Below are 25599 nucleotides of genomic sequence, written 5' to 3'. Positions count from 1 at the left end.
ATATATTCCAAATACAACAACACTATGGCACTAATTAGTTTCTTTTTTTTTACCATATATTTTTCAAAATAATAATAAAAAGTGAGTTCTGTGTTTCTAAATTTTTTTTTTTCATTTCTATCTAATTTCTGTGCCCACGTAACACACAGTAACAGTTGTTCGAATATCATTATAAAATAAGAAACTATATTAAATGACCAAAAAGCCCATAAGAAAGTCGAACTATTTCTGTGCTACATCCGTTATATATCTCAGAGATGGAGGATATTTTAGGACCATTATCTTTGTGTGTGGCAACGGAATAAATCTCGATCACATTTTTTTTCTTCGGATCTGACCTTGGCACTCCTCTGCTTCCTCCTCCGCAGGAATTAGGGTTCCGTCGAGACTCCTCCGCCACGATGTCTAGCTTCAGCGGCGATGAAACTGCCCCCTTCTTCGGATTCCTCGGCGCGGCCGCCGCCCTGGTCTTCTCCTGTAATTTCCCCCAATTTCTGCTCCCTTTCGGGACTCGTGCTCCGTTCGAGTCAAAAGGTTCGTCTCTTGAAGTGTTTCGTGTCGAATTTTCATCCTTTTGCAGGCATGGGGGCGGCGTACGGCACGGCGAAGAGCGGCGTCGGGGTGGCGTCCATGGGTGTGATGCGGCCGGAGCTCGTGATGAAGTCGATAGTTCCGGTTGTCATGGCCGGAGTTCTGGGGATTTACGGTCTCATCATTGCGGTGATCATAAGCACCGGGATCAACCCCAAGGCCAAGTCGTACTACCTTTTTGATGGGTATGCTCATCTCTCTTCTGGCTTGGCTTGTGGCCTTGCAGGACTTTCAGCTGGTATGGCCATTGGCATCGTGGGAGATGCTGGAGTCAGGTAGTTGTTGTTTGGGATCCTTTCTAGATTCGATAGTGCTCTCTATTCCCTTTTTGTCTTCTTTTATTGCATATTTGTCCATTTTTCCTCTGATAGTCCTTTCATAAAAGAGCAATTTATTTTTCTAGGTCATGTGTGTAGAACTAACTAGTTTAAGATTGGCCAATTGCTTTTCATCTTATATGCTGTTGCCGTCAACATGATCAAGGGTGTATTTTTCACATCATTAATTGTTATAGTAAAATTACAGAGACCTTGATGTTCTTCTCTGATATTGAAAACAAGAGGTAAAGTGCACAAAATTCTACTAGGTGTGCTCATCACGAACAAAGTGATTGAAGGAAACACTGGAGTAGAATTAGAAAGTAGGAGTGAAAGGAGTTCAAATAGCAAATAGACCAAAACGGGAATGCATTTAGGGATTTCAAACTCAAGAGAATAGAGGGTCATTGTTGTCTCTTGAAACTGGAACAGTTAGGGTTATGTTTATGAAGTTGTTACGCCTGTCCTCTTGTAAAGCCAATAAATTTACAAATTGCATACCTTTACAATCAGTAGCTTATAATGATTGAAGTTAGGACAATTTTTTTTTTTTTTGTAATCCAAGTGTTCAGGCTTTGCCCGAATAATTTTGGAGGTAGATGGTTTTATCCTTTGGTTTGCCTAGTGAGTAAATTTAGAGCACAACTTATGCACACTCATTGGTCGACCTCCAGAATCATCTCCATTGGGATTCAAAGTCAAGTCTTCTGAGTGTTTTATCACTCCACCAGTGGGGACAAAGTTAGGACAATATTGCTCATGGAGGGCAGTCACATGCTGCTTGACTAATCCATCTAGACCGTTTAGCCCTACTAGTCCACTTCCATTCAGCTTGTTTTTCTTGTTGAATAAAAATATCTATTCTTTAAAATATTGAATAAACAATGAATGACTATTCCTTAAAATGGGATCATAATTATGTTAGAATATGTATTCCGAGTTCATTTGTGCAATCTAAGCCAGAAATATTTTAGGGAATAAATAGACTAGTTATTTATTCAAATCAACCAAGCGTGCCAACTGGAAAGGCCATTAGAGTTTTTCCTCATGAATCTAGTATTTCTTCCTTTAGTTCTTGTTGCAAAGGGACGGCACATGAAGCACAATCTACTGATTATATTGTTTTGTATTAATTGCAGAGCTAACGCTCAGCAGCCGAAGCTGTTCGTAGGTATGATTCTCATACTCATCTTCGCTGAAGCTCTCGCCCTCTATGGCCTCATTGTCGGCATCATCCTTTCTTCTCGGGCTGGCCAATCTCGAGCAGACTAACACTGCCACATTTTATGGCTGTCAGCATTATTTTAATCACACTTATCGTATGTAAATTTATTCAGTCCAGACCGTGTTGCTATTTTACGGATAAGTGTCGCGCGTTTTTGTGGACTCGCATCACTTTGCTCTATAATAATTACTTTGGTGTTGTGAACATTAATCTTGTTATTTTACTGTGTGGCTTTGTGTTGATTATGAATGCCTTGTACTTTGCAGCAAACGTGTAAGTTGATTGATTTTGAATATTTAGTTGCAGCTTTTGTTAGACAAGTAAATATTAATGTTGGTTTGATGAATTATACACGGTGGAGGTGATGAGAATTTGGTTCTTCAGAGCAGCTTTTTCCTCGCCGTCTGAAGCAGACGAGAATATATATATATTCGTGAGTACAGAAAAATATTGTTTTTCTTCTCATGTTGAGGTTGATGAAATAGTTTGTTGGAACCGATTAATTGGCTTGATTTGCTCGGATTATCCAGTTTGTCATACTTATATTATTAGAAATACTAATATGCAGTAAAATTTTTAATTATAGACAAATAATATCACCTTTTTACCTTATTATTATTTTAAAGAAACTGATAAACTCATATTTGAAAATTTCACTTTTACTTTTTCTCCTCCTCCACAAGAGGAACAAATTAACTCTATTTATGTTATAAATCTGAAAAATACGTTTTGGTTACTGTACAATTCATATTATTCAAAAATTACACTTTTACTATATGTAAATAGTTAATTAGAAAATACATTGTGCGGGAAGGTAACAGCGCATCTGATAGTGCTATTCCACCCAGTTAATGTCCAGATCCTTTAGTTTCAAAATCCATTTCTGTGTGTCTTGAGCAATCATTAGTTTGCTTAACTTCTTTGTTGCTGCAATATCACTCTGCTCATCTTGTTCAATGGTTGATCTTTTCCTAGGGTATCTCAGTTCAAGCGATAGGAGGCGGGACACCTCCTGAAGCCCTCCCCATTTTTCCAGAGCTCGAGCTATGTCATAGCGTCCTATCAATGAGCAGATGTAGAAAAATGAGAAGCAACCAAAAGATATAAGTGATCCCATGGAAATTTAACTCCTTTGCAACCCCAATAGCATCTCCAATGAGTTGAAGTTGGGATGTAGACGAATAGAATATTCGTTAATTATGAACTTGTTTATGTTCGTTTGCTTCTAGACAAATCAAAGTGAAAGAATTTCAGTCTGACCACATTTACCACGTACTCAGGCAAGTAATAGTAGTAGGCATCCATGAAAAAATAAGGATTTTGTTTGTGACTAACCTGCACGCTCCAAAGACTTCCTAGTGGGCATGTAAGCAGGATCCATTCCCCAGTTTTTCTGAAATTGACTGATCTGAATCGCCGAAGCAAGTAATTTGACAAATTAGTCAGTAAATAATATGATTTGCTAAAGATGAATAAACACAAAATACAATATACTAGAAGAAAGATTCAGCCAGATTCCTTGATGATGATTCAGATAACTTATACACAAGGAGAAAAATTGACAGTGATACTACTATCTAGCTTTAACTGGCAAGTGGGAAATCTATTTTACCTCCTCTTGTAAATTTTCTAGGCTATCCCAGTAACCTCTGGGTTTTCGATGTTTATAGGCAAGGGACAAGTTCATCAAGTTTGCAATCCTCCTAAATCCACCCATGCGAGTTATTGCCTTCTCGATATCCACTCTTCCATGCAAGCGAAGCTGCTTTCTCATTGGCATAAACCCATCTTGACCATATTTTGAAATAAATGATGTGAGCTCCGTTTTAAGAACTTCGATATCTCTTTGTAAACCGGGAACTTTTGGTCTTTGCCTAAGACTATGCAAAGGGCTACCATTAAGGGCAGGCTGATGCAATTTATCCTTGCTGTCATTTAAAGAACTACCATCAGGACTGATATCGTCGTTGGAATGATTCCCTTGGCCACTATTTACAGATACTTTGTTTTCAATGAAATCACGGATCGAACATAAATTTGATGGTAGATCTTCATAAATAACCTGAAAATAGAGAGCTTTATTATTTGTCACTCTGAGAGAACAAAATAAACACACACAAAAGACCAGCTAAATTACTGCAATTTGTGAGACCAGATTCCAGGTCATAATGTATACAGCCATTTGACAGTGATTACTTCAAGTATTTGAAATTTAGTAGCACCTAAATTATCTAATATGAATGATATTGTTATTCTGCTGATAAATAGACCTTATTAGTGGAAGAAAAGAACAGATTTTAGATATCTAGGATCATGATCATGAAGGTATACATAAAGCATCATCAAAACTCTTAATCACACATTTAGTCTATAAGAAACTAGAAGAGGAAATGAAATTTTGTAAATAAACTTCAAATATAGTCTAATCTGAAACTATTTAAATTGGCCCTCAAACCTGCACTACAAGTATCAAATGTGTTACCATTTCTTGAAGAGAAATGATATAACCCTGAGATATCTAAATGGGGTGTTTAGAAATCATCTTCCTTCCATGATTTTGTCAATAGGGCAGCGGAAGTATCAGAAATGCAAATACCTCTTCCAAGATAGCTTCTGAGAGAAAGCTATCTTTGTGCATTCTTGATTCTACAATATACTTTAGCAAAGTATGCTGATCTCCCAGCTGCTCCAGAATCCAATTCCCCTGAAACGAGTCAAAGTCCCCTTCAACTTGCTCAAATTTGATTTTATGCTCAAAGTCTTCACATAAATCTAACACCACACAGGCATGAAGCACCATATACAACAGGCCTTTGCAGCCCTCCTGCAAACATAATTTACTGAAATTTAAGATTCTAAAGGCCATAAAGCTACAAACATATCTCAAGAAAATTTATTCCATGAAGACAAAAGATGACAGTGTAACCAGAATACTCTGATTGACAATCAAAGAATAACAATAGTAGATCATACATCAGACATCATTTCCTGGTGTCTTATTACACACATTTAACTTCAAAAATAGTTTGTCAACAAAGAAGCTACAACACCATAGTCAGTTCACATAATCTCTTGCAACTTTCCTCCAGCTCAAACACCATAAAGAAATGCAAAAGAGATAATTGGCATCCATAACCTTCCTCTGAAGGTTCTAGTGTCAACTATTAGGAAGGCCGATGAACAAGTAATTAGATTTAGCATCACAAGATTTTACCTCAATCATAATATTAGCAACCAAATGAAGCAAGAGTTAAAGGTAGTGACACATATGACAATAAAAGCTGTAAGAGAGTTTGTTCCTACCTGTAGAATGCGAACCTTGTTCTTACCCCTATAGAGAATTTTGCTAATTGCTAAATTTGGAACAATCCTGTAATAAAAATGTTTGATTAGAAGATAAAGAAACAAAAATGGCAGGAATGAACTAATAAGAGACTGTAAATAAAGGTTGGGGGGAAAAAGAGAAAAATACAGTGGATGATTATAGCTCAAAAATAAATAAATCAAGCATTACTGTAGAACTTAAGTTTGTCACTTGACATTGATAAAAATCATGGTAGCATAGAAATTCTGATCTAACATCTCGGAATTCAAATTGAAAAAAAAACCTAATACAAACTAATTTTGCTACTTTTAAGGGGAAAACACTTATGGAGAACATTTCATATTAGATAGTTTACTTTAGACGCCAATGCAAGTACAGATAAAGACCCTTACTCAGGTAGTGTCTCATATGCAGTTAAGACATTCCAAACTTCTCGAACTGGTGCCTTGATTGTAACACTAGCCATAACACACCGATGAGTCCCTCCATTTTCCTTCATTCATAGTCATTAGACAAACTAAGATATGAATCAATACATAATAAAATCAAACCTGTTAAGATAAATGATTACCAACAGGCCATCAATTCTACGAAGATGAATTTCATCGACCATGCATTGCCTATCAAGTCTGCATGCATTTCCATAAACACCCCATTTTGCACTCCTCTCAGTCGAGGGTGAAGAAAGAACAGAACCCAACGGCTCCACAGGACCTTCCTTTAAGGTATTAGGAAGTGTCTCAGTCTTGGATGCAGAAACAAACCTACCCAAGGATGACAGATATAGAGCCCTTAAAGTTGTACCCATTCCATTTATAGCCATAATTTCCTTTTGAATTTCTTCAAATATTCTCTCAGCTCTCCAAGCAATTGCTTTTAGATTTACTGGAAGATCAGATCTGATAATTCTCTCAAGAAAAATTGATGGGAAGTTAAATCTAGGCACAGCAGTCACTTCATATGATAAAGTTGCCATTGAAGACCTGCAAGCCAATGAATTGAATGATAGTCGCAGATATAAATTATTTTAACACTGTATTTTCAGCAGCAAAAGAAAGAAACATAGCAAGTCAAAAAAGAATTATATAAACACTGAAATAAAGTAGAAGAAGAAAATAGCATTGCTAATCTTTTTTAAAAAAATTATATAAACATTGAAATATATATTAAAAAAAGAATATTTCTGTCAAAAAATTTACAAAGCAGACAACATCATAGTAATAGTTCATCCATCCCCATTGATAAAAGCATTTTGTATCCAATCAATCAACCTAACTTCACACATTATCTTCAAACCTTGTATTTCATGTCGCTTGTTTAAGCCCTTCGTACAGGCTTTGAGATTCATTTGTAAATGATCAGTGGCAGGTACCAACCACATGGAATTTTATTATTAAAAGAAAAGAAAAAAATAATGGCACATGAAACACATGACGTGAACTGCAACATAACTTAAATATGGGATGATTTGATGATTTGATTAACAATTATAAATTTTGTGGAATGTTGCCAAGATCCAAGCAAAGGCCAACATTCAGTAGAGGAAAGGGCTTGCACCAAGATATTTGACTCAACAATTGATTACGACAAAAAAATCAAATGTATAGCTGATGGTTCACAAGTGTAACTAACAGAGACAAGAAGTTGCTACCAAATTAACCTGAAAATTCATGAGTCTATAAGAATATCCAAAGGTAATTGCCATCAGACAAAATAACCCACGAAAGCAAATTCCAAGCCATGCATAGTCATACTGTTGAATGTGATCATCAATAGTTCAATGAACTAAATATAATTATTTAAAACTTATTTTAGATTATAATCATAGTGAATTCATCACAAATTCAAAAATGATTGCAACTTTCATCAGCAAGTTCATAGATAAATAATTCATAAAGAGTGAGAAGGGGAAATAAACTGATTAATCATTTTGCATTAGTAGCATCAACTTAGAAGAAAATTGGTGCTAGACTGCTAGTCAAGCATACCTTGGACCTGCTTTCACATTCCATTTCCCTTCAAACTTATCAAAATCTCCATCAACCATTGAGAAGTGAAGCTCACTCCCATTAGCCTATGCAAAAATCCACGTACATATGTTGTACTAATTCAACAAGTTTGAGAAAGTTAAAATGGGATCAGCTATCAAAATGGCAGGCCAAATTAATACATCTTAGTAGACAAGAGGAGGAAACATGCTACCATGCAAAAAGAATATTTCTACTTGCATTGCAAAATATGTGAGGCAATTACCATAGGCCAGGAAACACCAAAGAAATATTTGTAAATTCATGAATAACTCACATTTCCTGAATAAAATGGATAATATGCAAGAAAGGGATCCTTCAAGATTATATAACATGTTTTTATTATTCATTTAACTTTTTAATGATGCAGAATGCATTGAAGACTCCTTGAAAAGAAATAAATAACTTTTTGGATATAAAGGTACTGTGTTGATATCTTTATTCAGTTCCTGATATTTTATTATTATTATTTTTTTTTGCTCAAAACAAAAGGTTATTGTCAACTCTTATGTACAAAAAATAATTTGTTACGACTGTTAATACTGAAAACTTATAGGCAGAGTCTACAAATCAATATTAACAATCCTTGCGCATGGAGTCGAATCAAACAGACCTTCTTTTGGCTGTTTCGTCAAACAAAAAACTACTCTTTGGCAAACCATTGTATGCTGGAACTTCCTGTACTAATCTATCTTCTTCTCTTTGTTTTCAAGCTGTGAAACAAACTTAGTCATCACTCATCACTTGCAAGTTGCAAGCAATTATCTTGTAGTCTTAGCTTATGTTATTACATCATGGGGGCACTGTCCAATTTAAACTCAAAATAGGGAGAAAAACAATCTTTAAAGTTGTTACTTTTATAGATAAAGGCACATACAGAGTTTGGAAATTCCTGAAGGTCCAAGACCACGCGAGCCTCGATGTGCCAGTATAGCGCACGCTGCAACCCTCTCTGCTCCAACCATATTCGCCCCTTATGAGGACAAGGGATTCTCTCACTATACCACAATTTTTTCATATATATATTAGAATACAAACAAATCAACAAAATAGCAGGCAAAGATTGAAAAACAATAATTACCTATAGATGAGATTAGGGATGAAATCAGCGAGCCGCTCGTAATCCGTGAGGACGCTCCACACCAACTCGACGTCTGCATTGACGAGGATCCACGCCCTAACCCGCCTCTCCCGCCACGAGACAACGTCGACTTCGCAATTCACTTCCTCCGTGCCTCCCACTCCGCCGGCTCTCTCCGCTTTTTGAGCTCCTTGATCTTTTTTCTTACCCTTATGTGGGTGGTTTTGGGGGCTGGGATCGGCTCCGGCGAGCGATCGGGAGAAGAAAGCCCTGCGATCGGGGAGGGAGGTCGGAGGATGAGCGAAGACAATGCCTGGGCTTATCCTGGAGGATAGGAACGGGGAGGGGAGGCGGCGGAAGGCGGTGTGTCGGTGCGGTGAGGCGGAGGCTCTCATGGAGTGATCGCTGCGCCGGTGTGAACTGTGGAGTGAAAATTTAAGCTTACCCGTTGAAAGTTTTTTAAAATAATATTTTTCTATTTTTGAATTTCTTTGCATTAAATTTATTTGTTTTTGTTTTTGTTTTTGTTTTTATTCATGTTCCTAATATTTTGTGTGGCTGAGATGGATTGGGCTGGGAATAAGGCCTTTAGAGCCACTCATGACGTTGGAAGTATCGTTCACGTGGCGCTTTGTGAACCATTAACCAATCCCAGTTTACCTGAGAGTCGAGCTCCTTTTATAATCCAATCCACTTGAAATTTAAGATTAATGGTAAGTTATCATGACACAATTTCATCTTAACAAAATATAACTTTGATGAAATGGACGACAATGGAGTTTTTAATAAAGCTCCATCTGGAAGAAGGAGATGTTCATAGAAATACTAATGGAGACCCTTTCATTCAAGTCTGTTGCTCTTAACACCATTTCATAGTGCTCTTTGCAAAGCAAAAAAGGATAAAGAATCCCAGTGCCAGGCATGTCACATTCCCACAAGTAAAAGCATGATTCTTGAGCTGTGAAAAGAAGATACATTATCATTCTATCATTCCCTTCCCAATTAAATAATAGTTCTCAACTTTGAGTAGAGGATCCTGTACCTTTGAGGCATCCTCAGCAGCTTTATTGTCCCAAAAAATATAGAAAGAAAAGAATCGGTTGTCACAGCTTCAATGATGGCCACAACAAGCCCACAAAGAATACGAGAATTAGAAACAGCCATTTCGCTGTCGATGCTCTTCTGGTCGATCCACTGCAAATTAGTTTGTTGATGTGGTAGGTGCATACCCTCTGGCTCTGGGTCTTCTTCCGGATGCTGTGATAAGCAAGTCGTGAGATAAATATTCCAGATAAAACCTTTTCTTCACAATCAAACGAAACAATAACAAACAAAGTGTTGATTTATCACGACCATTTGTTCAGCTATGCGACTGGACTAAAACATGCATCTTGCAATTTCATTGCCGATACAAAGCATAGTTATCTCAGAAACCATAAGATCAAGTATCAAACTTGGAGATGTCTGATGCATGCTAAAGTTTAAAATCCATGAATGAATACTCTATGAAAGCAAACTAAGAGAAGATCCACTCATATTTGTGAGTGGCATATAAAGATGCAAGATATCAGAAACCAATACATCTTACAGAAACCATGCCATCGGTATGAGATGGAAGAACCAAATGAAAGCTATGAGATGCCTATCTGTATAAAACCAACACATGACATCAAAACTCGAGTTATCAATAATCTTTTCTGACAACTTTACACGAGCTAATTTGACAAAAGCTTCAGTAAACGGTTCGATCTATTGCTGTATAAATCTTTGATGAAACTTCAACGTAGCAACTGTGTAAATAAGAGTTGAGTTAATTGAACATCAACTCAGCAAAGATCCATGTGTGTGTAGGCCGATAATAAAACGAGCCTTGCAAGTGACCGACAAGGATTCTATTGACTTGGAGTTCTAACCATATAGTTTGACTATATCTCTATGTTTGGAATTTTATCATCTGAGAAAAAATAGGGATTTGGAATGTTGACCAAATGGGTTGAGATTGTGATCGAGAAATCACAAAAGGACTCTCTTTTTTTCCAAACAACCATTAATTATACACCCCTTGATCATAGCCCCTAAACAAAAATCGATTATACTACCCCTATAATCTAAAAAATATGAAATCAAGTTTGAATTCTCATTTTAACAAACAAAAGGTGGACGATTCTTCTAAATTCTTTTCTATGATGGACTTAGGAGCTTCTTTTTCTCTAATCTGATGGAAGATGAATGCCCAAATGCAAGTGAAAGATTGATTCACTGATTCAAGAATACCTTTGGGAGCAGAAGGAGACAATGTAATCGGCGTCGGTGCATGTAAAGAGGCTCGTCCGGTCGTCGTATGCGTAGCTGTAGGCGGTGGGGCACTCCTCCTTGAAGGGTTTGGAGTAGTTAGTGGGTTGGCACGTATCCGATCCGAAGGCGCCTCGGCAGCAGTACTGATCCGTGTTAAACACGTCGCACGCGCTCCGGCAGCCTACCGTTTGGCCATCGACCTTCACCGCAAGCTCCGCCGGGCAGCTGTTGCGGAGGTCACCAACGCATCCGACGGAAACACAGTTGCCTCCACCCTGCGCGTTCAGCGGCGTCACCGTCATGGGCAGGTTGAAGCCGTCGACGAGGCTGACGTCGTAGAAGTCGGGGGAGGCGAGGTTGAACTCGGCGAGCGTAGCCGGAGTCTGGCCGGAGGCGCCGCACTTTATGGTGTTGCCGCAGGAGCCGGTCTGGCACGAACCGGTGCCGTCGCTGTCGAAGTTGCAGCCGGTCCTGCCCCAGATGCGGCCGTTCCACCCGACGGGGGCGGTGAACACCACCGACTCGCCGGGATTGAGGGCGAACCCGCCGCCGTCGAAGTCTTCCCCCGGAGTGATGCCCGGCCAAATCGTGGTCTTGCAGTAGTTGACGATGGTGAAAACTCGAGCCTCTTCTGTTCTCCTTGCCCCTGTGCCCCAAACACAAAATAATCCCCATATTCTCATTCAAAAAAAAAACCATTAAAACACTCAAAATTAGCTTCAAATTCCAATCTATTGATCGAAGCAACTGATTCCCTCCTAGATCATTACAGAAACCAAGAACAATACTAGATAAGAAGACGATGAACACAGAATTTTTTCCCCCTCTTGAAAAAAAAAAGTAATACAAAATCGGTTTTTGAAAAATCTATTGCCTGGAGAAGGTAGTCCCTCGCAATACATATTAGGGGAAGAACTTTAAAAATTGGCGGAAAAATGAGGTCTTCGAAATCAATCTGAAAACATCATTAGAGAGCATAAATCACACCTGACAAGACTGAAAATAGATCACAAACGGTTGGAAAATAATCCCTAATCTATCGATCGAATCCGAAACCTGATAAGAAGAGGAGAAAATAATCCCTAATCTATCGATCGAATCTGAAACCTGATAAGAAAAGGAGGGTAAGAAGCTTGAGGAGGAGCCTGACATGGTTGTGATCCATGTCGCCGTCTTCTTCTTCTTCTTCTTCTTCTTCTTCTTCTTCTCCGATGGCCGTGATTAATCGGAAGGAAGTAGAAATCGCAGCAAAAGGAGCGATTATGGTAACGGATGATTATACTGAGGAGAAGAGAAGGTGGAAAGGGCAGGACCAGGTTGGAATCGAATCACAGTGACGAAGCAGAGAGACACAGGGATTGCTTGCTCGATTGAAGTGCGGAGTGGAGTGAGCGAGGTGAATTGCTCTTCTCGCTGTGTGTCTTTGTCTCATATACTTTGACTTTCCTTTCACTGATTGTTTCTCCCAAATCTTTTTTTTTGGTTTTTTTCGTTTAATCAAAAAGAGGAAATTCCATTTTTGGTTAAAACTAACTTATTTTTTAAGTCGATTTATTCATATATTGGATAAGTAAAAAAAATCAGCCATTAATTTTATAAAAACAAATTAATTTTTAAACTAATTTCAAATTTATATGGAATTTAAATACGAAATGTGTTAAGAAGTTTGTGGATTGGAACTCGTGTACGTATTTCTTTTAAGTGGCATTTCGTGATAAATATATCTATTTGACAATTATTCATTAAAAAATGAAATCGATTCAGACGGCTAGTGAGAGAAAAACGACAATTTTTTTTTAAAAAAAAATTATTAAGTTCTGACATCAACACTTAGATTTATGATTTATTTATTTATTAGTCATTAAGTAACAAAGTAATAAATATATCATTGAAATATCTTTCACGAATGTAATAAATGAGTATATTTATTTATTCACAAGGTTAATAAATGAGTGTATTTACTTTTTAAGTAATAATCCTTCTAAAATAAAAGAAGGAATGCATTACAGCATCTTTGTTTATTTTTCTAAACTTAAATTTTACATACTAAAAGTGAGAGTAAAAAATAGAAAACTTTTATAAATCAAAGCAAAAATTATTATGGTCCAACATTTAGACGTAGAAAAATAAATATAAAACAGATAAATTATGAAAATCAAGTTGCTACTACTTTAAGAAAAAAAATTATATATGGGTATGGCTTCTCATTATCAGTTGTACTGGCAAGAGTTCTTTAAGGAAATAGGGGAACCAAGCTTTGCGGGGTCCATGGTGACCTGGCAGTAAACGCCCACGTGGAACCGGGGCTTCACCAGCTGTCCTAGCACGTAAGCCCTGGATTTGATCACGAAGCTGAGGCTCAAAGGGATTGGGTTCGGCCCGTTGGGCCGTCCTGATGTGCCGGTGAGACTCGGCCCGCCTCCGTACAAAGGCACCTTTCTCCCTTCCACCACCGTCACCACGTTTCTTTGGCTTTTCCTCGACTGGTAAAAGTTCTTCATCTGTAATTTTTTTTTTTTGTTTTGCATTAATGTTTTCTAATCTTGCAAAAAAGGAAAGGAAAGGAAATGGGGGAGGTTTACGTCTCCGGTGGCGAGGGTGAGCTGGCTGTAGTCTAGCTGGAGGGGAGTGGAGCTGACGTGGACGCCGAAGAAGGAGCCGGTGTTGCGGAAGGTGAAGCTGACGGTGGAGTTGAGGGTGGACATGTCGGTGGGGACCAGCGACGCGTCTGTACCGGCTTGGATTATGAAATTGTCAAACGTGATGCTCTGCGTCATTGACAAAAGCAATTAAAACTTTGCTAGAAAAGTAAATTATATATTTATATGATAGTTTTTTTTAAAAAAAAATACGAAAAAAATGCCTCCGGGAGACGATCGAAAGGGAAAGCGAACCTTCATGGTGACTCGAGGCTTCTGCGATCTGCTGGCGCCCCAAAGAATGAGGGCGAAAAAGGAGAAGAGCACCGCGAATCCGAGGACGAAGGCCAAGTAGTAGCACCTCCGCGGCAGCCCCCGCTCCTTCTCCTCCTCCTCCAACAGCCCCTCCTCCTCGATCGTCGCGCACTCCTTGCGCTTGCCGATCCGGCCCCGCGTCGCCCCCTTCTCGTCCGCTGCGTCCGAGCCCGCCGCGGCGATCTTCCGCCCGCGGCCGCCGGGCTTGATGGATCCGGAGAAGCGGCTGGAGGAGGAGTCGCGCGAGTGGGGGCCGATGGAGGAGTGAGAGTGCCGAGGCGGCGATGCGGTGGGGCTGAGCACCGGGGTGGAGTGGAAGGAGGTGGCGGTCTTCTCGCCGTCGTGGGAGTCCCGCGAGGGGCTCTGCACGTAGTATACCGGCCTCCGCGGCGAGCGCGGCGGCGACGAAAGGGCGAGGCTTGTGACCTCGGAGTCCGTCTTCGCGTGCATCTCGGCGATGGAATGCTTGATCGGATCTGAATCGGATAAAGTCTTATGGAAGCAACAGCAGCGGCAGCAGCGAATTGTGGGCTGGATCCATAGAGTTGTTTATGAAATGCATGTTGAGTACAGCGCGGTGGCCATGTGAAGACTGAAGCGATTCGCTGTGACAGGTCAATGACAGACGCCGTTTGCTGTGCTAAATTGCGATGACGATGCTTCCGTGAAAGTGCTGGAGTCAGTTAGCCAAGATCAAAACTTTTCATGTCCTATGTTCTTCCATGAAAAGCCCTTTGCCTAGCCCTTGCCACAGGAAGCATATGCAGGAACGAAAAAGGAAATTCAGTTTGCTGTGAAAGAAAAAACAAAAAAAAAGTAGTTCAATGAATATCTTCTAAAGATTTTAAATTTTTGTAATTTATGATCACATGCCATTATTCGATTAAATGAATTTTGAATGTTTAGAATGAGGATGATGACAATACTTAGAGAGGTTTATGAAATTCTGATGATTTCTTGACTCAAAGTTGGTTTGATAAATCCAGTCAGATCGGTAGATTATAAAATGACTCTGATGTCTGTTTCTACTGAAGGCCTTCCGCAAACATCGAAATCCTCTAGAACAATTGACTTTCTAATATGTTTTTAAAATATAATTTGAGATTTTAATTTAAAATTATACATTATGAGTTATGACGCTGATTAGTTAACACATGGAAAGAGTAGTTTAATAGTTTAAAAATATATATTATTATCAAGAGCAATTAGCTGTAATTTTAATAAATTAAGCGAAAAAAGAGGCAAAACTGACTTGAGCACATTAAAAATTGGCCATTAGGAGGATGATGGTGGGAAGAATTGTACAAACTATAGCTAAAAAATAAAAAGACAAATAAAAACTCCAACTATTATAATAAAAAGTATTTATTCATATGAATACTAATATTAATATAGTCTTACATGATGGCCAAATAAAAAAATAACACAATTTGAAAATAAAATGATTGTGAAGACGGGATTAAAATTATTGATACATTATGATGAGATTTAATAAATAAATACATGCCACTTATTTTTTAAGAGAAAAATGGATTCTTTCCAATATTTAGTAGTCAGTTTATATCGTCACTTCATTATAACAATGGAAAATCTCAAGCAAAAGTCAGAGCAAGAACATAAACGATGCATTTAGAAGATAATTCAGAATTCTCACCGGCAAGCTCTCAAGCTTCTTCCGTTCATTCGAGCTCACCGACTGGTGCCTCGTTCAGCCAGAGGAAATGAATGAAATCATACAAGTTTGCACTCACACTTACCTGCTCATCATGAAGTAGAAACTGCATTAAGTATCCAAACAACAGCAACAACAAAACTGGAATGACCAGTTCAACTGGAAAAACTGAACCACAGATGGTTTAAATGTAGAGGGAAACTAACCTTGTAGGGTGTTGGGTTCAGCCGTCTCATATGATCCGGCCGCATCTGCTCCAAATGCAGCATGCAGCGTTCTCGGTTTTGCTTCAAAGAAAGCAGCTCTGTTCTTGGTTTAACTTCAAGAGAAAAGAAACCCCAAATCAATTCTTTGATCATGTTTGATGTTTGAGCATGCATTGAGTTCAAGGTTTGAGTGAAACCTATTTTTAAAAATGCAAACTCAGGCAAGGACATCTTGACTGCAGTAATAGTTGGTTTTTTATATCACTAATTTTTATCAAGATTGGATTAGTTTCCCCCTACGTTATCTAGTTACGTTATTAGTTTTCCAAGTCTTTTTTTTCTAACATTAAGTAGCCCTTACACATGAAAGTAACAAATGAACACATTAGCCAGCATGGTCTTCGAGGAGAAAAAGGGAAAGGCAACTGCATTATGAGTCTGGACAAATAATGGTTATACCTGAATCTCCAGGCCAATAGCACTTCAATAGCTGCTCAACACGCTGCGGCACAACATATGCCCTCTTAGATTCATTGAACGGATGGCGGCACAATATCCTCTCCCCAACCTAGCATGTAGGAGGAGAAAACCATACAGCTTTTTTTTATCATTAGGAGGTAATAGATAGTTTCACAATCTGTCTCTGGAAAAGATTATTGCTACTATTTCTTTGAAAAACAAAAGTTAGTAACTATAGTTTCCAATCAGATTCTCAATTTCAACCTTAGAACATCATTTACGATAAATAAAATAAAATCTCAAGGCTCATCACTTGGGTCAGTGAAGAGAAACTACCTTTGGAGGCGGTTCATCATCTCTAGTCATTATATCAACCAAAGGGTAGCCTTCTCTTCCATAGAGTCTGTAACATCGTTTTTTACATGGTATAGAAACCTGTAACCAGAACATGTTTGGGTAAAAATATAATTACAGTGCCTTATTTTTTTTTTGCATAGGCATACCTTTGTTACATCTTCGGATAGTTTGATGCGAGGCTGATTATTTATCTCAACTAGCTTGAATACACAACCAAGAGCAGCTTGAGCATAACATGTGACAAGATACGTGCCAATTCCAAATGCATCTATCTCATGACCCTGTAAACGAAATGGCAATATCTCTTCACTAATGACGACACACAAGTTGGTATGGAAACTAAATTTTAAAAAGTGAAGAATACAACCATGTTATGTTCACTATGAGAAAAAAAGAAGCAAACTTGAGTCTTTAAATAAAGTTAAAATAAGTTGGCTTAAAGAAGGCCTCTGATTCTCTAATTTAACAGAAAAGTAGCATTACTGAATAATCACCTGCTTGTTCAAGGCATCAATAGTTTCCTCATTCAGATCATTGCTAGCGGCGATATTCATTTTCCCAAAGCCAGGCAGACCAAATTCCACCTCTATTGCACAAAAAAGTTCCCGAGCTTTAATCGACAAATATGCAAGATCTCCAGAGTCCAACCTAATTCCAATTGCTTTATACCTAAATCATAGGCTAAAGTATTGTCATTATAGATGATTATAGTATTAATTGCAAAAAGGTAATTGTGATTGTACTGAACAACTCAATTAAAACAATTACTAAGACCGATATTTTAAATATTTATTGTATTGAACAGCTCGATTAAAATTCCAAAGAGATTTGTAGCAACTTTTTGTGAACATCGTTGAATTAATCATGGAAAGAGTCATCAACAAAAGAACATAACCTGTTTGAAAAACACCACTAATTACATAAACAAACTAAAAAACAAAATTCTGCTTAAGAAAAAGGTGGCTGTCCACTTCCTCACCCTGTTATCCAAGATTGCATCTGATTTTAAGTGGGCAAAGTAAATTTTGTTAAATCCAACTAAATAACAATAAGAAATATTTTGCATCTATACAACCAAATTCTTTCTGCTTTAACAATCTGTCACGGCACCCAAATCTAACCATAAAATCACCAAACTAGATGAAATTGATGGAGTGAAGGGATAAAGATTCCCCGAAAAGAGAATAAACATTCGCATAAAGAAAGACAAGCTGAAAATTGTATTCAGAACAACTTCTTTTGCAAACTCCACTCAAAATAAACATCAAAATACATATTTACAATAGACTCGGATTGAGATTATAATTATTCTTTAATTACTACCAAAATAGAAAATGCTAATTGACTCAAGTTTACCAAATGATAAAATTAAAATTTTTATAGATATGTCAATATCAAGTGATTCTTCAATTTCTTTACTAATTTGCACAATCTATTTTCTAGAAACAATTGATGAAGACAAAACTCAATTGACAACTTCATCATCCCACGTCTAGTTGCGCAAAATTTATGTGTTTATGATTGTAATAGACATCCAAAATTCATATAGAACAAAATAAAGGAAGAGACTAACAAGCTTTAAATATACTATGAGAACTATTTCTGTTAACACACCATACAACTATACAAGGATACATGGATAAATATGAATGATTAAACAAAGTTGTCAACTTTCAAAATGTCCCAAGACTTACCCAAGATCACCAAGTGCTAAAGCTACCGCACAGAAGTTTGGCAGTCCACTCTTCATAACCTGATGATAAAACATGCAGATATTCCATTGGTCAGTCATAGTCATATGAACTAAACGAGTTTAACTAACCTTTCACAGGTAGCATGTTCAGTCCTTTGACATTATTAAATATAGTTTGTTCACAATTTTAATACGGAATCTTGAGTTAAATTTAAAGTGAAGATTTATTATGATCATAATCAAGTATACAACTACCTAGTATCAATAAGCACAAACACGCAAAAATTGTTGCTACATGGTATTTGATTTTAAAGTATTATTGCCAATTTATGTTACCCAGTGAACCACAAAGTAGAAACAAAGTGGTATAGCAATGACAACAACTCAATGCACCAAAGATAATTGAGTATAAGGGTTCCTAACCATCTGTGTACCAGCAATGAGAGTGGTTCCTTGTAAAAATATGACTTAGCCATCCCAAAAAAAGACACTTACAATCACCCTAAATAAATCTAAATGAGTTTTTAAAATAACAAAATTTTGTATTAGACCATAAGTCACAAAGGTCCGGTGTAAATTATTTAGATATCTAATTACAGCTTCCTATGACAATTGGTGCACTCCTTTATAATACCTACTTATTCTGGATGCCCTTGTAGCCATAATTTGTAAGTGCACTTACTATATCAGCAACTTAAAATTAACCTTCATTGCTTCCGTCCATAGTATGTGTTTATGGCATAAAAAACGATTTGATTTTTTGTTTGGTTTACCCATTCCATCCTTCTTAACCTCAATTAGCAGTCAAGTCATGTATTGGTAAAGGTGTGTCAAAAGAAATCAAACACCACAATATGCAACTGGAAATTTAAAATAGTAATACAAGGACCCTCATGGTTGCTGACTTTTAAGACCAAATGATTCTTAACAATGCTACTATAGTTAAACTCTTGACTTCATGTGGATTTCTTTAACATTTAATTTGTATCCTAGCTACAACTGAGTGATGATATGTTAACCATCTCCAAAAGTTAAAACAAAACAAAGTCTTAAATGAGCCCAGCTACATATACAAAAATAATGTCAGAAATTTTCATATAGAAGTTCAACACAATTGCGATAATGCTTCATTATTGATGCTTAACAAAATGCTTCCTAATTCCTTTTGTTAAGCAAACAATTGTTATACTGATATATTAACAAGCAGTTAAACAGTGCTCTCTATCTTGTGCATTGACAGATGGATAGCAATGCATGGACTAAAAAATACTGCTTACATCATATGTGTCTACTAGGGCAAGGAAACTATTTGGAAAAGCCAAAGCGTATGATGTGAAAGCTGCCAGCTCGCTTTGATTTGTTTCGCCAAAAGCACCATGCAGTGAATTTGCCAGCTAAAAAAAATAAGCTGGATACATCAGCAACAGTCGTAAAATTATACAAGAGATTTATCTATCATATGCTTACTAAAACCTATTCTTAGTGAAATATCAGAACCATGATGGACTGATGGAAAATAATCCTATGAATTTCTTGCAAACTAAACCGAGTTGTAGTGAATATCATTACAAACAAAATAGTTAAATGTATAATAGAGAGATTATGGCTTATTTTATTTCTACTTTTCAAATTAAATGATTTAAAAGAGTAATCATTTCCCAGAACTTGTAACTCAGCTAAACATCATTATATCACCCTTGACCAATTTCTGTAAGATGCTGGTTCTTCAAGTTTGTAAATCCATTGTCAGATTATGAGCACCTATTTGAATATCAGCCATTAAAATGCTACAAACTTCTATGGAATTCTTCTCCTTGGAAAGGATGATTACCAAATAGAGATGATACTAAAATAAAATATTAACAATACACCATTCAGTCAAACGTTATAGAAATAAAGTACCAGCATGGTACGATAAATCATGTTTCATGCACAACTTTTAACACTAGTTAATCTCAGCCTAAAAACCATGTGTCAACTAAGTTAACCTAACTAACATGCTTAAGTTCAGCAAAGAATATTATTCTGGTTAACATATTTTAGAAGAAAGCTATCATAGAATAAATAACATAATAAATATGAACCACCTGAATTTTGCTAAGCTGGCTCCTAACCAGTGAAACAAAGTCATGACAGGTTCTTGAACCATCATGAGTGACGAGTGACTTGTCAATGATTTCATCAAGACCCTGAAAGACCATCCATAGAGCAATTGATGCCACAACAAACATATTGTTTCAAAAGAACTGAACATGACACGTATGTATGTCTTAAAGCCACAACAATTACTAAAAATGGTTCAGATACTGAATCCCATAAATCAGTCATGATAATCGTTCAACTTAAATTATCAGTGAAGGTGACACCGCTATAAGTTATCGATGAAATCGAGAAGTGAAAAATTATATGGCAAAGCCTTTTCTTGTAAAGGAATAATGTAGAAACTGAATGAACTCACTAACAATGTACGAGCTAACAAAGGCATGTGAATGAGTCCCACGAAGTGGTATGCCAAACAGCCTTCCAGCCTCGACATTGCTGTAATGAGCTCAAGTAACTTCAACATAAACATCATAAAATAAATATAAGATCATTCTTAAAAATGACTTAGCATATCTAAATTTAGTTTAATGCAGGTAAAATTCCAAATTAACCATAAAGTTTCAATGACATCTGTACAAAGTGAAGGCTACTTACATGTATCCAACTTAAAATGTGAAACAAGAGGAAGCAATGTGATTTTCTGAAAACCAATAGGAGAAATAGTCCGTGAACCCATAGGGATCAAGAAATAAACAAGCAAGCAAACGTAAAACAAAAGGCAGTCCATCAAGTAAAAACAGCTTCATCTAGATACGATTATACCACATTTTAGAACGTAACATCGTGATCAGAATATTCTGAGATTTTTAAAACAAAAAAATTCTGGAAATTCCATATCCACTTTCCTAACACCAATTTCTTTATGCCAAACCATGGTTTAGAATATTGTTCCAAGTCAAGTTTTTAATCCCTAATCGAAATGATACAGTGTCAAAGCCACATTGGTGTGCAGATAAATGGTGCCTTTACCACGCAGAGGAAGGAATCGGAAAGGAGGAGCAAGAGAAGAGAGAGAAGACCTAGAGGAGGAAAGGGAAGAAGAGGAAGAAATCAACATACCTCATTGAGGACACCCTAACCCTAGTGTTTGTAGTTGCTCACAGAAGTAGCTGTTGCTCACAGAATAGCTGTTGCTCACAGATTTGTCAGTCAGTTGGTGGGTGGAAAGGTATGTTTATTTGTGCAGACACTAACCAGTTTTTCAAACCTTGTACCTGACAGCAAACTATAACTTGGGACTAAGACAATCATAGTTGACAGGGCAGCTCATTTTAGTATTATAGGATGAGTAAAGAAGAGTAAGATATAAGACTATACTTAAAATCTCGAACTTTGGATTAATCTCATAAATCACAAACTTCTTACATATAATATTATTGATCTTTGGTAAGCTTTTTTCATCATGTCAAGAGTACATCATATAAGAATTAAGCTTTATGAAGTTCCATCGCCAAAGTGCTGCATACTTGTGTCTTCAAGCTCACTCTACAATATTATGATGGAACAAAGGGCATTGATATAATGATGCATCAAAGGGCATCGATCAGAGTTTCCAATGTATTAAGTGGTCCATAAGCCAATATGGCAAAAAAATTAGATCATACAAAGAAAGACATGGTACTTGCATAGAGCTTCAAAGTTCAAATGGCATTATTTCACCATATGTCAAACACTAACAAAGAAAAGGAAAGAAACCTTGTTGCATCAAATCCTCCCATATAGCAGTATCTTGAAGCACTTATTCCTCCATCGGGTCCCTAACAATCACATCAATAAGCAAAAAATATAAAGATGAAAGTTCCATAATAGGGAAGAACCTTGAAAAGGCAACAACAATTACTTGTGCTCGTCGAAGTCCAAATTCAAGTAATGTTTTTGACTTCCCAGCAACAAATCTATGTCTTGCAGCGTTGGTGGTAACTAAAGAGGAATAATTAACAAGATTCACAAATGGAGTTTCAAGAAGCTGAACCACCTGTGAAATAGATATGATATGAAACAGTGAGATGAGCATTTCAAAAGTCACAATTGGGGCAGCATAAAGCAGTTTGGTTAGCTTGGACAGGCAACTCGTTAAGCAAGTCATTGTCAATGAAAAAAGTGTGATGTGTAATTATTTAAATTTTACTTACTGCAACTGGTCCCTCAATCCTCATCAAGGGAATCTTAGGAAAAACAACAGAAGCTTCAGGGATTGCATAAACCTCTACTTCTGCACAGTCAATTTCCTTTAGATAATCAAAGAACCCATCCTGAAAAGAAAAAGTGTAAATTGAACACTAGTGCTGAAAAATATTAAAAGGAATGAAAATTTTGTAATTTAGAGCCAGTTAAACATAAAACGTTTTTTCCATCCTTCCATCATAGCAGCCAGAAGTAACAAAGTGAAGTTATAAACACGTTTCATATGGCCAATACACTTCTTTGGGGAAAGGATAAAAATACAAAAGGAGGAGTTCGAGGACTAAAAAAATGTTCAGTCAAATGAATCTCACAAAAGGAATTGAGAATTTACTCATTATACCTTTCTTTCTATAATTCTAGACAACTTCTACCTAACAAGTATGGAAATCTGTTCAGCACATAAAATGAAGCTGTTTTAAGCTGCATGAGATCAATAGGATAAGAAGTTAAACTAACAAAATAGATTTGGCACTGAACAAACAAATTCCAAAAAAGCAAGTTAGCCAATGGATTCAATTTAATTCAAAATGTTATAATAGAAACTGAGACAAAATACCTCCATTAATTTCAACATGATGGCTTTTTTATTGCCTATTCCAACTTATTACCATACAAATTTCTTTCAGGAAAGGAACTAAGTAGATTGCAAAATAAAAGATATGAAAGCACAGAACAAGAACAACTACAAAATACTAATACACACACAAAAAAACAACTAACTTTAAATAGGCAATCACATGGACTAGGAAATTAAAACTACTTCCAATATTTTTCCTACTAACTAGCATGCATTTTTAAAGAGTCATAAATTTATCTCAATTTTATGTATGTTTTGAAGAAATGAAGTATAAAATGTCTATGGAGAGAACTCATGAAATTGAAAAATAATTCTTGTAAAGGAACTGGTTGTATAGTTTATTAGGAACTTGGCATGCATGCATACGAGATCACCTCACATGTGGGCATGGCAGAGCGTAGAAAAGCAATTTCATCATCCTCTAATTTGAAGTTAGCAAGCAACCTTATGCACTCTTCAAGACCAGCAAAAATTGTGTATTCACCACCATAAGGGTTTTTGCGGAAGTAAAGATCAAACCTGTAAAGTGTGCAGAACAGGAAGGTAGAATTCAATGGAAAACAAATGACATAATAAAAACAAACTATCGTTTTTCCCTTGCCCATGACAGAACAAATTGACTGAAAAATGAATCAATCAATGACAGTATCATCAACTAGAACATTTGGGAGAAAGTAAAGGGTGCATGTGCTTATCAAGGTATTCACTATTTTTCCTCAAATGAATCACTCGATAGTATGAGGTGACAGCGACTCCTATTTATAAATCACTCTATAGTATGATACGACAGTGACCCCTATTTATAAGTCATTGATAGCATGGAAGGGAAGTACTCCCATAATCAACTTATAGGTATTCTTAGCATTGCCACGACTTTGTTTCACATTCCAAAATCCACTGCTAGCATTTATGTACTAATGATGCAAACTGTAGCTTTTAGTTGAAGAACGGGTGCTCCATACCATAGTCCTGCAGAATTGGATAGTGTAGGGTCCATTTTAAGTGCTTGCGACTTTCAGCGCTTATGTGAAGGGGTGTTCCCCTTGTGCCTACCAAATGGCTAACCATGGTGTAAACTTTTCCCGGTTCAACAATTGTCAAATGGAAAACTCATTTAAAATTTCAGGATTAAGGCTCATTGATTGTTTCATGTCTCTTCAAACCCTCAACTTACCAGACGAACTAATAGTTCAAACCAGAGACAAACACACTATTATTTAGTTCAAACTGAACCAAATCAAAATCCAGTTTGGTTTGATTTTTGACCACAGGTTGAGAGGCACAATAAAGTATACGTTCAGGCTTGATTTGATTGGTCGTAGAACAAACAAAACCAGAAAATCAAATTGTCTTTACATAATAAATATTTACTTTCCAAACACGAGGTTATCGATGTGCAGGAAGATCCATCCTTTCCGAACATAGTCCCTTCACATTCTAGGGCTTGCAAACGACTAACCAAACCCTACCTTTTCAGGACCATTATACCGTTCCTACTGCTCGTTAGCCAGGCATATCATCTTCAAAACGATAGGAGTAAAGAATGAAATTCAACTACGATAACCTCGTGTGAGATGGGAGAGTGCACAAATCTTACACGGCCCGATCTCGATGCTTGCCGGCCTTCCAATAGGCGTAGGCCATGGTGAACTGGTAGAGGTCGGTGAGGAGAGGAGTGACCATCGGATTTGTCGGTCGCAGAGGCCACGATCGCTCCGCTTCGCCGGCGTTGGATCTGTTCGCGTTTGTCATCGCCTCTGCTCTGGCTCGGAAGGAAGGAAGGCGGGTGGGATGAGTCGAGGAATGAGAGAAGGTGGGAGAAGAGAGAGCACAAGTGATTCTGTGGCTGAGTGAACTGGAGAGAAATAAAGGCGGTTCCTCATTGAATCGGGAAACACTATTTCATCTCTGTCCGTCACCACGTCAAGCTTCGCTCATTTCTTCTTTAAACAATTATTCTTTTTCCATTTTCTTATGTATATATATTTTAAAAGTATTTTCAACATTAATGTGTTTCAAAATTGCATGACTCCCTTATAGTTGCATTATTTATTTGACTAAAAATCCTTTCAAATGACTTTAATTGACATTATATTGGTCGAGTAACTAGATAAACCTAGATTTTTGACTCATCATGTATTTTAATCTACTCAAATCATGAGTGTTTCTGCTTAGATAACCTACAGATGAGTCATCGATTGATAATGGTGAAGTCACGCAGGACTCGTAAGTTGAAGATAGATGGTGACGCTCCTATCAAGCTGCAAAAAAATGGAAGATGACAAGGAAAGTCAAGGGGTGTCATAGTTCAACCGCTCCGACATTCAAGTCAAGTCACGGATCAGAGATAAAGAAAAAGATCCAAAAATGTAAGAGGAGGAGAATGCTTGTTGTGTGTGCGTGTGTGTACGTCTATCTACGAGGAGCAAGACCATTATACGGAGTTGTTGGGGGAAATATTTCATCGTCGATAAAGAGAATATTTCATCATCGTAGTAATTAAGGGTCTTATCACCCATACTCGATATGGTCC

At 37.2% G+C, this 25599-nt stretch overlaps 5 protein-coding genes across 7 annotated transcripts; 1 reads left to right on the top strand and 4 right to left on the bottom strand.

Annotated features, from left to right (window-relative positions):
* The first annotated feature begins 310 nt into the window (after positions 1-310).
* LOC141816056 (V-type proton ATPase 16 kDa proteolipid subunit) lies at positions 311-2343 on the top strand. Its single transcript, XM_074703888.1, has 3 exons — positions 311-477; positions 581-866; positions 2048-2343. The coding sequence occupies exons 1-3, from the start codon at positions 402-404 to the stop codon at positions 2178-2180; spliced, it is 495 nt and encodes a 164-aa protein (XP_074559989.1). The 5' UTR covers positions 311-401; the 3' UTR covers positions 2181-2343.
* Positions 2344-2870: 527 nt separating this feature from the next.
* Positions 2871-8961, bottom strand: LOC141816087 (uncharacterized). Its single transcript, XM_074703920.1, has 10 exons — positions 8567-8961; positions 8363-8483; positions 7447-7532; positions 6030-6441; positions 5851-5951; positions 5437-5503; positions 4730-4957; positions 3746-4195; positions 3469-3541; positions 2871-3192 (listed from the first exon to the last, which is right to left on the bottom strand). Exons 1-10 carry the CDS (start codon positions 8959-8961, stop codon positions 2969-2971), a joined length of 2157 nt encoding a protein of 718 aa, XP_074560021.1. The 3' UTR covers positions 2871-2968.
* Positions 8962-9233: 272 nt separating this feature from the next.
* On the bottom strand, positions 9234-12243 carry LOC141816069 (pathogenesis-related thaumatin-like protein 3.5). Its single transcript, XM_074703902.1, has 4 exons — positions 11969-12243; positions 10841-11507; positions 9609-9823; positions 9234-9524 (listed from the first exon to the last, which is right to left on the bottom strand). Exons 1-3 carry the CDS (start codon positions 12024-12026, stop codon positions 9670-9672), a joined length of 879 nt encoding a protein of 292 aa, XP_074560003.1. The 5' UTR covers positions 12027-12243; the 3' UTR covers positions 9234-9524; positions 9609-9669.
* Positions 12244-12935: 692 nt separating this feature from the next.
* On the bottom strand, positions 12936-14296 carry LOC141816070 (uncharacterized). Its single transcript, XM_074703903.1, has 3 exons — positions 13756-14296; positions 13444-13629; positions 12936-13362 (listed from the first exon to the last, which is right to left on the bottom strand). The coding sequence occupies exons 1-3, from the start codon at positions 14263-14265 to the stop codon at positions 13072-13074; spliced, it is 987 nt and encodes a 328-aa protein (XP_074560004.1). The 5' UTR covers positions 14266-14296; the 3' UTR covers positions 12936-13071.
* Positions 14297-15239: 943 nt separating this feature from the next.
* Positions 15240-24864, bottom strand: LOC141816065 (nicotinate phosphoribosyltransferase 1-like). Of its 3 annotated transcripts, XM_074703895.1 has the most exons (16): positions 24664-24864; positions 23441-23585; positions 22438-22557; positions 22146-22280; positions 22001-22062; positions 20665-20740; positions 20290-20391; positions 19480-19596; positions 18204-18262; positions 17004-17178; positions 16656-16790; positions 16489-16587; positions 16153-16261; positions 15694-15806; positions 15470-15572; positions 15240-15384 (listed from the first exon to the last, which is right to left on the bottom strand). In XM_074703895.1, the coding sequence occupies exons 1-15, from the start codon at positions 24816-24818 to the stop codon at positions 15495-15497; spliced, it is 1680 nt and encodes a 559-aa protein (XP_074559996.1). In that variant the 5' UTR covers positions 24819-24864; the 3' UTR covers positions 15240-15384; positions 15470-15494. The 3 variants fall into 3 exon arrangements, with proteins under 3 accessions (XP_074559996.1, XP_074559998.1, XP_074559995.1); XM_074703897.1 differs by having other exon boundaries at positions 15278-15572; positions 22438-22533; XM_074703894.1 differs by having other exon boundaries at positions 15279-15572.
* Between the last annotated feature and the right edge of the window lie 735 nt (positions 24865-25599).

This window comes from Curcuma longa, unplaced genomic scaffold, assembly GCF_044706935.1.
Source record: "Curcuma longa cultivar G26 ecotype Majalengka, Jawa Barat unplaced genomic scaffold, ITB_CL_G26_1.1 contig_14126, whole genome shotgun sequence".
NCBI classification, from domain to species: Eukaryota; Viridiplantae; Streptophyta; class Magnoliopsida; order Zingiberales; family Zingiberaceae; genus Curcuma; species Curcuma longa.
The sequence above is the reverse complement of the archived record's forward strand: the minus strand, read 5'-3'. Positions and strand labels throughout refer to the sequence as shown.

Coding starts and splice junctions, on each gene's coding strand:
- LOC141816056 (XM_074703888.1), top strand. CDS start 402: ATGTCTAGCTTCAGCGGCGATGAAACTGCCCCCTTCTTCGGATTCCTC. Junction 478..580: donor CGCCGCCCTGGTCTTCTCCT/GTAATTTCCCCC, acceptor ATCCTTTTGCAG/GCATGGGGGCGGCGTACGGC. Junction 867..2,047: donor GTGGGAGATGCTGGAGTCAG/GTAGTTGTTGTT, acceptor TATTAATTGCAG/AGCTAACGCTCAGCAGCCGA.
- LOC141816087 (XM_074703920.1), bottom strand. CDS start 8,961: ATGAGAGCCTCCGCCTCACCGCACCGACACACCGCCTTCCGCCGCCTC. Junction 7,533..8,362: donor TTCAGGAATTTCCAAACTCT/GTATGTGCCTTT, acceptor ATTTTTGCATAG/GCTAATGGGAGTGAGCTTCA. Junction 3,193..3,468: donor GAAGTCTTTGGAGCGTGCAG/GTTAGTCACAAA, acceptor GCTCATTGATAG/GACGCTATGACATAGCTCGA.
- LOC141816069 (XM_074703902.1), bottom strand. CDS start 12,026: ATGGATCACAACCATGTCAGGCTCCTCCTCAAGCTTCTTACCCTCCTT. Junction 11,508..11,968: donor TACCCTCCTTTTCTTATCAG/GTTTCAGATTCG, acceptor TTTGGGGCACAG/GGGCAAGGAGAACAGAAGAG. Junction 9,824..10,840: donor GTCTCCTTCTGCTCCCAAAG/GTATTCTTGAAT, acceptor TGCTTATCACAG/CATCCGGAAGAAGACCCAGA.
- LOC141816070 (XM_074703903.1), bottom strand. CDS start 14,265: ATGCACGCGAAGACGGACTCCGAGGTCACAAGCCTCGCCCTTTCGTCG. Junction 13,630..13,755: donor AGCCTCGAGTCACCATGAAG/GTTCGCTTTCCC, acceptor TCAATGACGCAG/AGCATCACGTTTGACAATTT. Junction 13,363..13,443: donor TCACCCTCGCCACCGGAGAC/GTAAACCTCCCC, acceptor AAAAAATTACAG/ATGAAGAACTTTTACCAGTC.
- LOC141816065 (XM_074703895.1), bottom strand. CDS start 24,818: ATGACAAACGCGAACAGATCCAACGCCGGCGAAGCGGAGCGATCGTGG. Junction 23,586..24,663: donor AAGCATCGAGATCGGGCCGT/GTAAGATTTGTG, acceptor CACACTTTACAG/GTTTGATCTTTACTTCCGCA. Junction 22,281..22,437: donor GGATTGAGGGACCAGTTGCA/GTAAGTAAAATT, acceptor TCTATTTCACAG/GTGGTTCAGCTTCTTGAAAC.